At 35.0% G+C, this 17264-nt stretch overlaps 1 protein-coding gene across 19 annotated transcripts in view; it reads right to left on the bottom strand.

The window, feature by feature from the left end:
• Positions 1–17264, bottom strand: part of BRD1 (bromodomain containing 1) — a 68808-nt gene that overhangs the window by 12539 nt on the left and 39005 nt on the right. For 16 of the 19 annotated variants that reach the window (XM_036401746.1, XM_036401748.1, XM_054514780.1 and 13 more), the window contains 2 exons: positions 16708–16968; positions 13013–13501 (listed from right to left, as the gene is read on the bottom strand). In XM_036401746.1, coding sequence (XP_036257639.1) covers positions 13013–13501; positions 16708–16968 — 750 coding nt within the window. Of the gene's footprint in view, positions 1–3018; positions 3232–13012; positions 13502–16707; positions 16969–17264 lie in introns of those variants that run through there. The other 3 variants (XM_054514784.1, XM_036401756.1, XM_036401758.1) reach the window with 3 other exon arrangements.

Genomic DNA, 17264 nt, shown 5'->3' on the forward strand with positions numbered 1-17264 from the left:
CAAAACATTTAACCATATAAAGCCAAATGTGACTTGGATGCTTATCTCTGCATACATTGGTTTTGTACATGCACACCCAGGACAAAAGGGGCAAAATAATATTTTTATTATTTCAATCAGTTAGTTTATGACTGCGCTGTCACCAAAATGGACATTTTGGCACTCTCAGTCCCTGGCAATGGTGGCTTCTCTTTGTCAACAAGTCAGTACCAAGAAATAAGGAGCCAGTTTTCAGCAACACAGTGGACAAAGCAACCATGTGATCGCCTGACTGTTGAAGTTAAGAAACAAGGGATACAGCAGAAACATGCAACTATAGCAATGGAGACAGCTCTCTGAGGTGGCAGTCCAGCCCTATTCTAGTTTAAATATAAGCTGTGAGTTTAATGACTCACTTAATTCACTTCAGATTAGAGTAAAAAATGTTTTATCAGTCTGTAGAATAGTTACTAACAGTGGTGTCCTGGTTTCTGCTGGGATAGAGCAAATTTTGTTCTGAGCAGCTGGTACAGTGATGTATTTTGATTTGAGTGTTGATAACACACTGATGTTTGAGTTGATGAGCAGTGCTGACAGTAAGTTAAGGACTTTTCAGTGTCTTATGCTCTGCCAGTGAGCAGAGGCACAAGAAGCTAGGAGGGACCATGGCCAGAACAGCTGACCCAAACTGGCCAAAAGGATATTCCATACTATGGAGTGCCATGCCCCATAGATAACATGATGGGAGTTGGCTGGGAGGGGCTGACCACTGCTGGGGGACAGAGCTGGGCATTGGTTAGTGGGTGCTATGCAACAGTATTGCCCATCACTTGTTTCTCTTGGGTTTTATTCCTTTTTATTATTATTATTATTATTATTATTATTATTATTATTATTATTATTTCATTTTATTCTTTTTCAATTGTTAAACTGTTCTTATCTCAACCCAGAGGTTTTACCTTTTTCTGATTCTCATCCCACTGTGAGGACCAAGGAGAGGAAAGTGAGAGAGTGGCTGGTTGGTACTTGATTGTCAGCTGGGGTTAAACTACGGTAAGTGGGGAAAAAACCCCACTTACACATTTTTGACAAAAAAAGGAATACTAAAGTGCAAAAGAATTTAGAGCTTCCCAGACATGTTTCTTTCTTGCTTGTGGAAGTATGAAAAACAAAGAACATGCAATCTATCAGCAGGAGTAATTTTCCTGAGCACCAAGCCCCAAATGACAGGAGCTTACACAATCTATGAGACTCCAGTTTATACAGTTCACGTTTCAGAAGGTATAAGGAATAGGCATTATTTTAAGAAAGGAAAAGTTCAAGCCTTATTTTAAACAAAACACACTCATATCTAGTCATAGATGAAATGGTTCACAATTGACCTTGTAACTTGCCAGAAAAAACTGAGGCAATAAAACTTAAGTGCTTTTTGGTCGTAGCACTGATGTGCAAAAAAAGATCAGATATACTACACGATTTGGTTTCTGTTATATCATTACAAAACTATTTTCTCATGAATCATGAAACACCCAATGTCCTGTAGCTGCTAGAGTAAGTGAAATTAAAGATCTCCATTTGCTTTAAGGAACTTACATTTTATAGAATCAGTAGATATAACTAAGAAGGCCAAATAAAGAAAATCCATGAGACCTAACTCATCCTGCTTACAACTTTTCCACAAGCTCACAATTTTGTTAACTCAAATGAGCTTTCTCTACAGTCATGGAGTGAAATTTTACGTCAGGTACTAAACTTCTTACACATATTGCCTCCTCATCAATACCACTAAATGACAACCCTCCTCTTCCTCCCTAAAGTCCTAAAGATCAAACTAAAAGCCTTTAATTAGTGGTTCATTTCCTTTACTTTTCCACTCTGTTCTTAAGTTTCTTCAATAAAGCAGTCCACTCTCAAGAGGCAGAACTTAACCTTTTTCAATTAAAAAGGGAATTCTCAAACAATGAAGTCTGCTATCACTCTTAAATGCAGGGTTACTTCCATTTCTAATCTTCAGCTCAACTTCTATTTACATGGAAAATTTACTGCCTTGCAAATCACAGCATAACACAACCATTTTGAAAATAAAGAAATGCTAACTAAGAAGAAAAAAAGTAAGGCAAAGATGATCAGCCTGATACTTTTCCACAGGTCTCTCACTGCACTGAAAACTGTATTATCAGGCAAAGTTTTAACTTCTTCTCAACAGTGCCAGTTTGTTCTTAGGCTGCATTTAAAACTTTCACTGACTACCTACATCAAGCAAGTTGGAATCCTTTTGCCCATATTAAATAAATGGAATCAGGAAAAGGTAATTTCCAAAAGAGAGCAGAAGTTTGGAAAACATGATAGAGGAACAAAGCTCAGTATAGTCCAAAGAGCAGCACAGCATGTCCACGAATGTACAAAATGCTGCCCCAGAATACAGAATTGTACATTTCAGACTGTAATACACCTTACAGTTCTGCTGAAACAAAAAGAAAGAAGCAGAACTTGCAAAAAGTTATTCTAAAGCAATTAATTCTGTACTATGCATAGCTTGATGCAAAACCAAGCGCATCAAAATGTAAGATGAAGTGCTCCCCCACAACTAGACCTGAAGGGCTGAAATTCAACCACTAAAAAACCTGGGAGTATTCAAACAATGACTGCACACAGTGCACCAGCACTTCTACAACACTATTTAGTCTCATTTTCAGTCGTGACTTGAGCACTTACCCTGAACTGATTACTCTTCATTAAAATATATATACAGTAGAGGAAAAGGTGTATTTTATTTAAAAAAAACATAACCATTTTTTTCTGGTAGGTTTCACTTCTCCAAGGAAGATGAGACTGGTTTTTCTGGGGAAGGGAAGAGGATGGATATGTAGCATTCTTAGCTAATCTGCTCTCACAGAACATGTTGTGGGAATAAGAATGTTGGGACTGGTAAAACTCTGCGACCAGTGTGTGTCACATATACTACAACACGTACAACTTTGTAACTTACGGAAATGGGGCAATGTATTGAATGAAGAGCATAGTTTCATATGTGTCAAAGACTTCCTCCAAGAGTGTTCATTTCTATTTGTTTTTTGTTTTAAGGATGGCTGGTGTCTCCAACATGATCCAAATTAATTACTTCAAATGTAATTGTCTTTCTGCGTTCCAAAATGATCATTTAATTGAATTCCATTCCATGTTGAGGATAATAGAAAATAATTAGGATCCAAAGAGATAAATACCCAGCATGATATTAGTTAATATGAGAACCTGGAAGACAGTGAAAAAGTCATTAAGTCTCTCTGAAAGGAAACAGAGCTTTCAATTAAATAAGCCATCCTTACAGCAGTGTCCAGAGACAGTGAGAATGACACAAGTGTCCTATGTATTCTATCACTAAAACCTAAGGTTTCTAAAGGGACTATCTAAGTAAGTTTCACTTTGATTCAGGACTCTGTCTTGAAAAAGAAAACACTGAAAGTCATTGAAAACACAGAATACAACCTCCATGTGCATGATATGCATCAAGAACACAGTTTAGAAATGTAGCTAAAAATACCTCCAGTAAGAGTAAGAAAGGGGATGCCACTGATTTAGGGGGATTTATATATACAGATAAGCACACACAGGATAAGGGAATACTTGAAGGTAATAAATCATCAAAAGTTACTGTATTCTTAAAAATGCAAACCTTGGAAATGGGCAGACTGCAGAAACAGGAAGGCATCCACTAAGTTTTTTTTTCACAAGTAAGAGCATAAGACCCTAAGAGAAACCCTCTAAATGTTACTTCAAACAGTAAATTCTAAAGTGCAACAGGAATATTAAACACAGTTCTTCTTTTCAGAGTACAGAGATGAATATCAGAGCACAGCAAAGCTTCCAGTACTTAAAACAGTCTTCAGTATGCAGACAAAATGGAAGCCAGTTACTCAAAGACTACAAAGCCTGGTGTGAAGAGTCCCCTTGGAAATAAAGCTTTTAAAACTTGGTCATGGCTAAAGACAGCAAAGACAGCTCAGTATGAGCTCATGATGTGGCACCTACACACTAAACAGCAGTACCTTTCAAGATCCTAACCAGAAAATCTTAACCTTTAAAGATTTAAGTGACACAGAACAAATACAGTTTGGTGGCTCAATAAATTGCCTGTTTGATGGGTTCCAAAAGAATGCCAAAGAATTCCTCTTGTAACTACTAATTTTCTTCAAATCTGAGAATAAGAACTGTCTCTGGCAAATCAGATGAGACTCTAATACACAGCAAAATCTGATTTACACAACAGAAAGAAAAACCAATCAGAATTTATTAACTACAGCTTCTGTAAGATAAGGATCATACATTGCTTTGCATTACAACAGGATCTCTGTACTGCAGAATGAGTGCTCAGGGCATTTCAAAGCATGTGAGTGGGAGGCAACCTTAGTGGAGGAGTTTGAACACACTCCAGAAAACTCTGAAACGAAAAGAGAGCATACAAGAAGAAACATTTCTCAAAAAAAAAAAAAAAATTACAACTTCTAAGACAGTATCAGCTGTTCCAGTGGTAGACTGATAGACTGATGAAGCAGTAGAGTAGAAAATGCCATTAAAAAGTGCACACTCAAAATCTAAAAAATTCAAAACTAACTTTACAAACTGAATTCCTGAATCAGCTTTGGTTTATACAATTTATGACATGTAAAACAGATGACTGCGAAATACAAGCTTTAAGTGCCTGAATCACATACAGAACAATAGCATATCATCCAGGATCCCAGAAATTACTACAGAAAGCCAGTAATATTTAGGACCATTAATTCTAATTACCTTGGCAAAAATTACTTAAGAGGACTCAAGATCAGAATCTTTTTTCCAAACATTTTTTACTAATTTATGCCCAAACAGTTACGAACCTTAAGAAAGAAAAAAATTCTTTAAACATTTTCCATTTGAAGATTTTTACCTTCTCACCTACAAAATCCTGATAGAAATGAAAAAATCTTTAGAGATTTCTTAAATATATTCTTGATATATATTATTTTAATTCACAACTTACATAATGAAAAAGCATGATAATTATTTATCAATACATTCCATGAAAATCCTAGTGCCTAGGAATCCTTCAGAGCAGCCCAGCAGGACCTGACACCTACAAAGAAAGGCTGCTCCATTTCCTAAACCGAGATGTTCGTGAATGGAACTAACTTTTGGAAATTACTAGCTACAGGATTTTACACAGAGCTTTTATCAACACAGATTTTTCTTCATTGAAAGTAAGGGTTTCCCTGTAATGGTGAGAACACAGCTTTTAGGTATGCTAACCAATGAAAAGGGAACAGATAGACAGAAAACTCCAGAGCTCTCCTATGTAAGGAGGTCAAGCAATCTGACTCTATTAAAACTAAATAATTTAGCATTTACTTGCCTTTTACAGCTGTTTAGGAAAACTGGTGCATAATTTGTTCCTCTTGAGAGGATAGGGAACAGAAAATGAAACTGAAGTTGCTACTTGAAAGAAAGATCAAGGCAGAGATCTGCCACTCCTGAGATGACATACAGGACACCACAGTAAAATGTAAATCTTTTAATTACTTCAGTAAATTACTCAGCTGCATTCCCAGTCCTAATTTTTCAGGCCTTTTTTACCTTGAGAGGTACTTCAAGCAGGGAGATTAAAACTTCCTGTGATTCAGTACAAAAGATCCAGTGCTTTACAGCCTCCTTCTATGACAGCTTGCAGAGTACTTGAGGAAGTGCATGACCCGAGTCCTTAAGAGACTGAAACATCTTACTAAAAAATTATTCCAGCCTAGCAAAAATCAACAGTGTTTGCTATCCTAACATTTTCTTCCTGGCTTCATTGACAGGATCTGGAAAGACCAAATGAGATGTTTCACTGCTCATGCAGTCAACCTGACAGTGCATGAAGCATCCTCAAGTGAAGAAAATCAAGAGCTATTAAAATACCAGCCCAGCTTTGCTATTTTTAGGCAAAACTGAACAAAAGAGTTAAAATAAGGCTGACTCGCATGTTCGTATCCTTGTATCTAATCAGATGAATCTATAGTTGCTTTTTTCCCCTCAGACATGAAGTACTTTAATCTTCAACACAGAATTTTTTTCAAGAACTCAAGAGTTAGCCATGGTTATCAACTGAAGGTTACTTCTCAGCATCTGCTTTTGTCTTCACTTTTTTCCAATGCCATGCTGCTAGGAAGTAATTTCTGAGCATTATTAAAGCTTTGGAGGGAAGGGAAAAAGGAAAAGTCAAGGAAGAAAATAGAATAAAAAGAAAGAGAAGAGAAAATGAAATCAAAGTGGGAACATTACCACATTAGGATAGCATGGCCTGTCAAACGCAACCTGACAGCATGACCAATGACCGCTGTTTTGGCAGCAACAGAACAAAGCAACTTTGCTCCAATTTTACCCATTCTTGAGTATTACATGTTTCTTTATAGGGGATATCTTCTTAATGTGTATACTTCCCCTGTGCACAGCAAAGAAATTAGATCTGGGTATTACAATGAGAAACATAGCAGAGAGCTATTCAATTTAAACTATCCCCAAATACTGGGCTGTGTGTATGATACAGTGGACAACTACGTGCTACCATAATTACTCTTTATGAAGGAAGTTCCTCTGTGCATGCAAATGCATAATCTAATCTCTTCTAACTGAATGGAAAAAGGGGGAAAGGAAAAAAAAACACCACAAACCACAAATCCACACACAAACCTCCTTTGAGAGGCATTAATCTGCAGTCAATCACACAGTGTAAACTGTCCCACTCTCTCCACTCACAGCAGAATGGGCCACAAGTGACTGGTACTTCTACCTGCCAGGTTCAGTGCCTGATGCTGCTGTTGGAGCCACTGGATTAACCTTTTCTATTGTCCACCTCTTAAATCAGACCTGTGGGTGAGTATGTGAGGGTTGGACTGGATAACCTTTAAAGGCCCCTTCCAACCCAAACTATTCTATGATGTTCCAAACAGCTCAGCTCACTTGATCCACGTTGATACACTGTATGTCTGGGAAGAGGGGACTTCACCATATCTAAGCCTGTAAATCTGAAGGTAGGTCATCAGTCACAGCACCACGGCAAGTATCTTCTTAAATAAATTAAGAACATAACTTACAAAAGATATAGTGTGGATCTCCAAATTCACTAACTTTTGGCTATTTTCAATAAATCCCACAGTTCTGTTTACCATCTGCACCACACAGAAAAAAATAGTCTTAAATGTCACAAATGAAGCACATAGGGGACTATGACATTTAATTTTTTACAAAGCCAAACCTGGGCCAAGAAATGAGCTAAGTATTAAAAAAAAAGAGAAAAATAAAAAAAGCAGCACTAGAATACCGTAAAAGGCTCCGCAATTCCTACAGCATCAAGAAAAACAGAAGGGCTTCCAGAAATATTTGTTTATTATTACAGAAGATTTGGTTATAATCATCTTGGAAAACACAGCAATTGTACGTTGAGTGCTAATAATATCTTAAAAATAACCCAAAAGACATCACTTTCAAAGATATTAACATTTTTAAGGCCCCAAAAAAATTTCCAGAATACTAGTGTATAATGTACCTTATGTATGCACACATCTCACAAGCCTTGAAAAAAGCACCACATTGCCATTTATCCAGGTGTTCATCAACCCCCACCACTCTCAACTATATTGCTCAAAATTCCCCCTATTTTAATAACATAAATCAAGAAATAGGAAAAGATTTTTTATCATCAGGAAGTTAATACTATGATTATTTATATGCAATAAAACCAGAAGGAATGTTTATGTTCTTAAAAGACATTGTGAGTGTTGATTGGCATAAAATAGCTTCCTACCCCCTCTTTCTGCCTTATGCACTTATTTTATTCTATGTGTATTACAAAACCGCTCCCCTATCTCTCAAAATGTTCCCAGAAATTAAATTGGCAGAAATTTTCATAGGCCTGGCAGAGCTCCTGGCTTAAGTTTGTGTGGGCCAAAAAGAAATTAAGAAATGCAATGGGGTTATTTTTTCTTTTCCTCCTCCTAATTTCTTTCCTTAATTTGCTTTATTTTCTTATCAAATGGTCCTACATTTCCTAGTGGCCTATCAACCTACTAGAAGACCAATTAACCAAACATATTTTGACAACTGAACAGTCATACTCCTGTACTCCCCATGTCTCTACACTGACAAATTTAACAAACCAGAGAATAATTCCTTTTAGGCCTTTATAACCTCCTCACAATCTCTAATACTTTGTTTGCTTGCAAATACACCTTAAAATGTTTTATGTTTCCAAACCTCCTGGAGTCAGGCAGCTGAAGTTCTTGAACACCACTAAGTGCTCAAATAATTAAATTCAAATCAGACTTCACATGAAACAATCACTATGCATTTCAATACAATAAACCAAGACTGTGGTAGATTTAGTCAAATTGTTGCACTTTATTCATGAATATCAATTTTTAATATATATATGTATGTGTGTATATATATATATATATATACACACACACACACACACACATGTACTGTCATTCCTGTCTATGCTAACCACAAGAGAAATCATACCAATTTGGGGCTTTTTTTCCACTGAGGAACCTTTATTTTAGTTTTTTATTTACTTCGAAGACATAACTTTTTTTGATATGCATGTTTTACTTTCACTTCCTCCATTCAGTGAATGGTAACGAATGCTGTGCATATGAAGCCTGACTTTTAGCAAATGGGCCTGTGTTCCAGAGAGGCAAATATTCATTAGAAATCAAGTACTCAAGAATCAAAAAAATGAACTGTGCTCCATTTCACTCCAGACACAATGTCTACCCTTATCATATCAAATTAAGTAACAGCAGTCCTCACTACAATATTAAATTCTATCAAATGCAAATGGAATTCGTATACAGGTTACTTGCCATCATTTTTTAATACTCGAGCAGAAACAAAGTCAGCCCAACATTTACTAAGAGATTTAATAAGGAATCTTTGTTGTATACTGATAACTGTATGTGAAGTATGTATTAAGAAATAATAAATTCCCCCACTCTATGCTTTTTACTGTGTGAATATTCTACTTCAGTGATCCATATTCTAAATACTTGTTTACATGGGTTTCAGTACCTTCAGAAAATCTGTGTAGCTGGAAGCGAAAATATGAAGTAAATTATATACTTCCCTGAAACTTCCTACTACTGCATTTGGACAATAAATAATAGAAATGCAACATACTATAATAATCACTATCTGAAATCCTGATTCTATGGTAAGTTACAGTGGTTGTTTTAGGATAGTGTATTTTAAATACTTAGTTTCTCATTAAAATAGAGAGTACTGTAACAGCAACTAGGAATTTTAAAACCTACATTTACAAAATCTTAGAGATGACTAATAACACCAAGTACACAGGCAAATTTAATCTGATCATAAGATAGCATTTTACAATGTTAAAAAGGGTTTCTTGAAACAATAATTTGTTCCATCTGCTATCTTACTAATACACAACTGATACAGGCAGATTTTTAATGGTCAGTAAAATCTACCTTCTATCCATTAATCAATTTCATTTTCTCTGATATAATAACTGCACAAAATATTTCCCTGACAAAAAGGGTTCATCTTTGTAACAAAAGAGCAAGGTAAGTATACAATGGGTATTTGGAAAAGGTCATTAAACTTGTCACAGTTAAGACTTGACATGCCCAACCTTCAAGAATCATACATCAATCTCTGATGTCACCAAAATTTCCTCGGTAAACCAACAATCTTCTTTTGGAAATTGTTGCTAGATACTGTGTGAAGCAAACCCAAAATACATCAAATATGTATAGGAAATTTTTAAACACATCTCCACTATGCAGCTGTCAGTTTCTACACAGCAACTACAAAGACAGATGTACTCTGTGATAATGTAGAACACTAGAAAATTTAAATTTAAGATTACACTACACTCCTGCTTCATATATTTTAAAGATTCACATATGAAAGATCACAGTATGGAAATGAACTGCTTTCAGCTCCCTTTGAAGGCTAACTCGTGTTGTTCAATAGTCTCCTACTTCTGAAAAAGAGCTGGCATTTCAGTAATCTTATGTATGAAAACCAACAGCATGTGGGACACCGCACTTACAAAGGAGTGTGTCAGTGGATTTCTTGAAAATAACTAGAAAAATATCAACCCCAAATGTAAGTCAAGAGAGCACAATAAAAGCAGTCTACAAGAATAATGAACAATCAGGTAGGTGTGTTTTCACTCAACTAAATAAACTTTAAAGTCTTCCTTTGAACTTTGTCATGTAAGAATACAGGAGTGACAAGAAAGGAGGAAACACTGAAGAGACTGCAGAGTAAGGGACAGAAACAAGACATCCTTAACTAATGTCAAAAACCCTCATACTGGCTATAAATAGGTAAGAAAGAAAAAAATACGTGACAGTGCAGCTCCTGACAAGTTAAAAATTTCAATCCTCGGCGTAATAAGCGGTTCTTTTTCATGAGTTTTTCTGTATTCAGTAAAATTAAGGATAGTTAATATTCACACCATTCAAAGAAAACTGTGCAACAATACTTCATTTTCAACTGCAGGGATTTCCCCCAAAGCTAATAACTCGTGTCAATGCACACAAGAAGCCTGTTGCATGCCTCTTCCTATGACTGGATGGCTTTGGAAGAAAAAGCTCTGCTGGATTCTACTGAATAAAAACATTCTTACCTGTAGTATGAGATTAAATTTTGTAAAAAATAACCAAAGAGAAAGAATGCATTGCTATATACATCACCTAATGCATTTTTATCATAACACAGACATCTACATGAATCAATACCAGCTGCATACACAAAAAATCTCAACTGTTTTTAAATCTTGTTAAGTATCTGACATTTGTGCTGGTTTCCTGCTGAACTGTAGCTCAAAATAGCTGCCAACTGCAAATTACTTAAATTTGTGTGGAGACACAAATTTGAAAATAACATGAGGAATAAAATTTCCTATGTGAAAGCAAAATGTTTGCTTGCCAGCAGGCAAACTAATCAAAGGAATAAGATCTGATAAACTGCCACATCTGTATGAACCATATATGCTTAAAACACAAGATACTATTAAAAAACAACTAGAACATTTTCAGGTGAATATTAATTGGCCAAACTGTTTCAATTCACTCTTCTTGAACAAGTACAAATCTAACTATAAATGCCCCCTAAGTATTAGTTCTACATATATTTAATTCACTTTATATCTTTACTAGCTTCAAAAAAAGACTACATTATTTTGTTTTAAATTAACAATAGAAAAACTTTTTAACTTCTGGATTTTATTCCTGTAACTAGGTTGTTAGTTTTGAAGATAATCAAAAGCATATTTGCTCTACATACACCTAAGTCCACAGAGAGAAGGAAAAATGGCTGAATTTAAATGTATTCAGAAATCTGGTGGGTTTTGGTTTCATTGCTGCCTTTTTTCCCTTTAAGAATTAAGTTAGTTTTCCTACAAAATAAAAACCTTTTCTTCCCCTAAAGAAAAAATCCACAATGTTTAACACAAAAATTTCAAGAAATTAGAACTAATTCCCAGTGTGGTCTAGCACAAAATGATTCACTGTATGTGATAAAATGCAATCTATGTCCAGGTACATAATGAAATTATCTAGGTTATACACTGGCAAATTAAGATATTTGGAAACCAAGGTTTTTATATTGTTAATAAAGATTGACTAATTTCTATTATCACACTGCCTTCACTTGGTACTTACTTCAGAACTAAAGTACCAGATCTAATCTGCATGCTCTTTCCAAGCTGTTAGGAAAATGAATGGAAGTTGGGGCTTTCTTAACAGGCAAACAGAGCAAAACCCAAAAAATATAAATGAAAAACAATTCCCCTCACTGCATCTTACATAAAATTTCCTCATACTATGATTCCAGCATTAGAATCATTAGTGCCTTCATGTGATCATTAAAAAAAAAACCCAGCCAACCAACCAATCAAAAAAAAGCGCAACATCCCACACGTCGAAAAATCCTGTTATTCAGAACAAAAAATTCCCACCAAACAAAAAAGAAACAACCTAAAAATCAACAATACTTCCTTTTTCCCCCAAATAAACCCCCCTATCCCTCCCCCAGCTTTTGGAGTACATCTTCACACCTAATGTTCAAATTAAACTCCTATCTCTTTCATTCAAAGAGACAAACCCCCACATGCTGTTTTCATACCTGCATAAGGGTTCCCAACATGACAATGAAAGAGATTATTTATTTCAAAGGTAATATTAAAGTCATAGCAATGGCCATGGATGACAGTAAGGAAATATCCATAAGTAATTTCCTGATGCTGCTTTTCTTCCTCAAAGGTTTTGTATGAATTTCTCAAATAAAGAGAATTATGGTATGCTAAGAAAATATATAATTAATGTCTTGAGAGAAATAACTAATGTCTTGAGCTGTTTGTTCTGCCCTAATGTATCAAGACAACATTTTCTTTCAAATATTCTTTAGAGAAGTCTCATTAAGAGCATAATCTCACCTTCAATTCAACTGAAAGTGTACAGACTAAAAAAAAACCACATGAAGTGTCATTATATGTTGGGATTTGAACACTTCCATAAGATACATGGATATACAAAGTGCCTTATACACAATCATCAGTTTCATAATATAAAAATATGCTTGGAGTAACATTCAGCAAAATGAAATCATACATGGCGCAGGTATTTTTCATGCTCCTGCTTACAAGCCTTCTAGTTTTGGCATCACATGTCCAGCTTCCATGTAGTTTTAAGAGGGAATTTGCAAAAAAGCAGCCAATTTATCTTTCCTACAGGTTTCATATACATCCATATGTGTATTTAAAAACTGCATCATGAAACTGGAGAACCCAAACTTGGTTCAGTAAGTCTAACTGTCAAGGGCCGACAGAAAAATGAATAATAATTTTCTGAACTGTAACTACTCAGCTGCGAGGACAACCTGTTTCAAGTGCTAAAATCTGAAGATTAACAATCACATGTAGGTAAAAACTAACAGGAATGTTAACTTTCCAGATGCATCCATTCAAATAAGTTTTGTAAACATTTACCTGTATCCAAGCGCTTTACAGGGGACTCATCATCAACCTCAGAATCTCCACATGCACTCCTTGATCTTTTCCTTGGGTGCAGAAGTGTCTCCAACCTTGGAAGGACTACAGACAAAAAGGTTTTGGTCCCTAGCTGTGGAGAAGTTGGCTGGGTTTCAGTGTTCTTTGCAGACTTTTGGGGGCTTATACTTTTCGATTTGCAGAAGAGAATGGATGTACGTCTGTTTACATCAGTTGATGACTCAGCTACAGCAGAAACAGTCGACTCATTGAGATTACTGTCAAGTAAGTGTTCTGGAGTGTGTCCATTTATTTCTTTCTGAATGGAAGTGCTATATAATTCATTATCAAATTTTACTCTTTTGTAAAGCTTACTCTGCTCTGGATTGAGTTCTACTGGTTTGAGGGTTGGTGGTTCTGAATTAGTCTCCAAGTTTGAAGGAAGAGGTAATGCATCTGATGGTTCAAGTTTAGGGGGAGATTTATCTCCTGAAAAAATTATAAATAGAGTGTGATTTTTGAAAACCTGTAGTTATAAAGTCTATTATAAAACTCACTATAAATGTGCAGCCCACCAAATAAATTGTTGTCTGGAAACAAAGCATAACATTTTAAAACCAAAACTTGTCTAGCAACAATCTGTCCTAGTTAGTAGTTCCTACTTTTATACTGGGAATGCAACAGGGGTAGAAAAGAAGACATCTATAGTTGGTGTTAACAATTTATACCTGGATAAGTACTTGCTTCTTCTCATGCAGTTATGTTAGTTTCATTAACTAAAAACTACTAAAATTTTTTCATTAGGAAGTTGGGGTGGTGGATGATTATCTGTTAAATGCAATTATACTGCCATTCAAGTAAAATTTTTTGTAAGATATGTTTTTATCTACTTCACCTTATCAATATTCACCTTACCTGCCTATGAAAAATTTTATTAGCTAACCAATAAAAAAAAAGGTACTTGTAACCTGTTCTACTTGAGTGAACTAAAATGTGTTACAAAATCCACACAAGGACATGATTTGGAAAACCTTTTTACAGTTGTGACCAGAAGTTTTATCTACGAAAAAGTAATAAAAATGGAGAAGAAAAACCCAACATCCCCAAAATCATGCAGTTTGATTAGCCACTAGTTGAAAAATAACACACTTGATAATGCAGATTTGATATGAGAAATCAGAAAAACCACCCTGTAACATTTTTCTCCCCTTCTCCCCCACACTTTTATATTTTTTAGTATGATTCAATTCCACTAAATCCATGCTGAGAAAAGACAATAGTGACATGACAGTGAGTGAACAAAAGTAGTTTCAGTTTTTCATCACAAGTAATGGGACAGAAAATAAACATTCCACTATTGCAGCATTCCCTAATACAAATAGAAGGATGTCCTAAGCCATAATTATCAACTCAGAAAGATGTTAAAATCTTTCTAGCTTTCAAAAGACTCTTTCGAAATACAAGAAAGGAAATACTTATTCTAGAGTAACTGCCTAACACTACTGTACTGTTTATGCTAAATAAATATTTTGTTTTATATTTTATGTGATTTATTTTATCACATAAAATATTTAATATTAGTTAAATTTTCTATGCCACCTGAAGGAAGGTGCAAAACCTCAAAGCGTTTAAGTTCTCTATGTGCAGTTTATTTTGTTTGGTTTTGGCCCAGCAAGATGCACTTGGAAATCAATGATTTCTGAGTGCAAAAAAAATCTTTACCCTGTTGTTTAAGGTTTAATGAAACAATAGCAGAGTCCATATTAAAAATACCGGTTTTTAAAATACAGTGTGACTGTGCTTACATCATCTGCAGGCACGCAGGTATTAGAATTGGTAACTAATATTTCAGGAAGACTGTAGAATGAAATGCACAGTCAGATAAGCACATTTGGACTATCAGCCATTAAAAAATCCTGTGCTTTAAAATCTCCACAGTGACTTCCTTTGTTAACAAATTCTGATTTTCTTACAACTAATTAGAAAATATTTGCAGAAAGATTAAAGAACCTAAAACCACTTGAGAATTATTTAGAAATAAAACCTAAATTTCATGGGGTTATTCTGGTACTGTATTTTTCACATGATCAAAGACGGGAAACAGAATTGCAAGGGGGTAATTCAGAGTTGAATCAAAGTCAGCTCCTGTAGAGATCCTGGGCACAGGATTTTTCTTTTTATTTTGGGACAATTTGTTTGCTTTACTCCTCTATGTACCTTTTAAGAACTGAAATTTGAATTAATTATTATTACTCTCCACTAGATCAGAACCATAACAACCATACCAATCAAACCTGGATCATGTCTTTCATCATGTTTTATTTTAAAAGTCTACCCTAAATGTAAGAAAACCACTACTGTTCACTTTGGACTACTTTTTTCACAAAAAACTGCTGAAGTGAAAGGCTGTGGCATCAAAATGTTAAGCTACAAATAAAAAAAAGGTTGTGGATTCATTAGATGCCAAACCCCACATTCCTAAGAAACTGTATTTAATACCATCATCACTTAAAGATCAAAAAAATACCCAAATTTAAAAAACCCAAACCATTAAACATTTTGAGAACACTTAAAAACCTCAGAACTGGATAATGTGCTGATTCATGTACACTTTTTCTACCAATGCTCAAATCTCCAGCAAGTTCTGTTTGGAACTAAACACTAAATTACTGTTTGAATGGCAGTTAAGGACAATCATTTAATTGACTTCACCTTTCAAAATTTTGACAGCATCAAGCCACAACAAATAGAGATTATTTTATTTATTACCATGCTTCCACTTTCCCTTGAGCTCTTTCCTCCTCCTATTTCAAGGCACTTAATTCAAAAATGAAACACATTTCTTAACTCTCCTAAAGAAAAAGTTTAGTTCCTTAGAGGTAATAATGAAACAAAGTCAATAGAATTCTTATTTAAATGACAGATTTTCTTTCCATCATTTTAAAATGAGCAACAAAAACCTCAGAAACTCGATTTAAAAGCTAAAAATGCAAATATTAAATTTAATTTAACTATTAAGTTAGTCCTTCCAGCACAGTGCTCTCATTGAATTCAATGGCAATTAGCCAAGAGTAGACACAGTTCTGAGACAACTGTTTTAAGGAGGAAGAGAAGCAAAAGGGGAAGAGGTAGGCAGATGTGCCTGACTTGATTCTACGACGTGAAATTTGTTAAGTCTTATCAATAGTTAGCTTTATTTAAAATAGATAAATAAATAAACAAATAACCCCAAAGCCTACCCACCCTCCTCCCTAGTCTGGAGTAGTGAATAAAAAAGGCTACAAACACAGTACAACAGCCAAAGTCTTCATTACCATTGACCTAGGCTCACATGATCCCTAATGCATATTTTGACATTTAAGTGTATTTCCAAAAGTAAAAAGATATTTTCCACTCAGGCATTTCCAACTGCTTTTCATCTGAAATTGTTTGCACTTTCCTAAGTTTTTAGAGCCTTGCTACCATGAAAAGTAACGGAGGAAGGTTTTCTTCAGAAGATCATTCTACTCTTAAAATATTTGTTGTGATTAGGCAGCTATTTTCATATTTTTAAACTATTATTTTAATTTTTAAATCAGTATTTTAAATTTAATATTAGTTAATCAAATTCTTTAATTCACACTATTACTCACATCACAGCACCTGACTGAAGCAGCTCAGACCAGTACTCATTTAAACCTGGTTTACAATCTTACCTTCTTCTTCTCCATCTTGTTCTAATGCTGCACTTTCTTCCTCGAAACTTCCAATACCTGACTCTATTTGAGGAGCTTGGTTGTGTTGCTGACTGAGTTTGTTGCGAATAATGCTGATTTCTTTCTTTAACAGCTTTGCTCTTTTGCTCCTTGACCCACTGGATTTCATTGCACAGGTGAGATCAAGTTTTTCTAGCAGCTCTCTCAGCTGTTCTTCCAAGGACATATGTGCTCTGTTTGCAGGATTCAGTAATCTATCCACTGAAGTCAAAACACGTACAATTGAAAACGTGTTAGCATTTCCCAGAATATCTTCAGAACAGTAATACAACAAAAGGAAAAAAACTGAATTTGCATGCCAAAATAAAAAATACTGTCAAAAAACTATTTAGATTATAGTCAGAAATACTGAAATTAATTCCTACTATACAGTTACTATTTTTCTTAATCAGCATTTTGATCAAAAAAACTAAGCAGTAGAGCAAAGAAATAAAAGGTCAGAAGGGTAGACATAATTAATCCTTCCCACTTTAACAGATTAATTGCTTCTTGTTAAA

Source organism: Molothrus ater, chromosome 5 (assembly GCF_012460135.2).
Source record: "Molothrus ater isolate BHLD 08-10-18 breed brown headed cowbird chromosome 5, BPBGC_Mater_1.1, whole genome shotgun sequence".
Lineage (NCBI taxonomy): Eukaryota > Metazoa > Chordata > Aves > Passeriformes > Icteridae > Molothrus > Molothrus ater.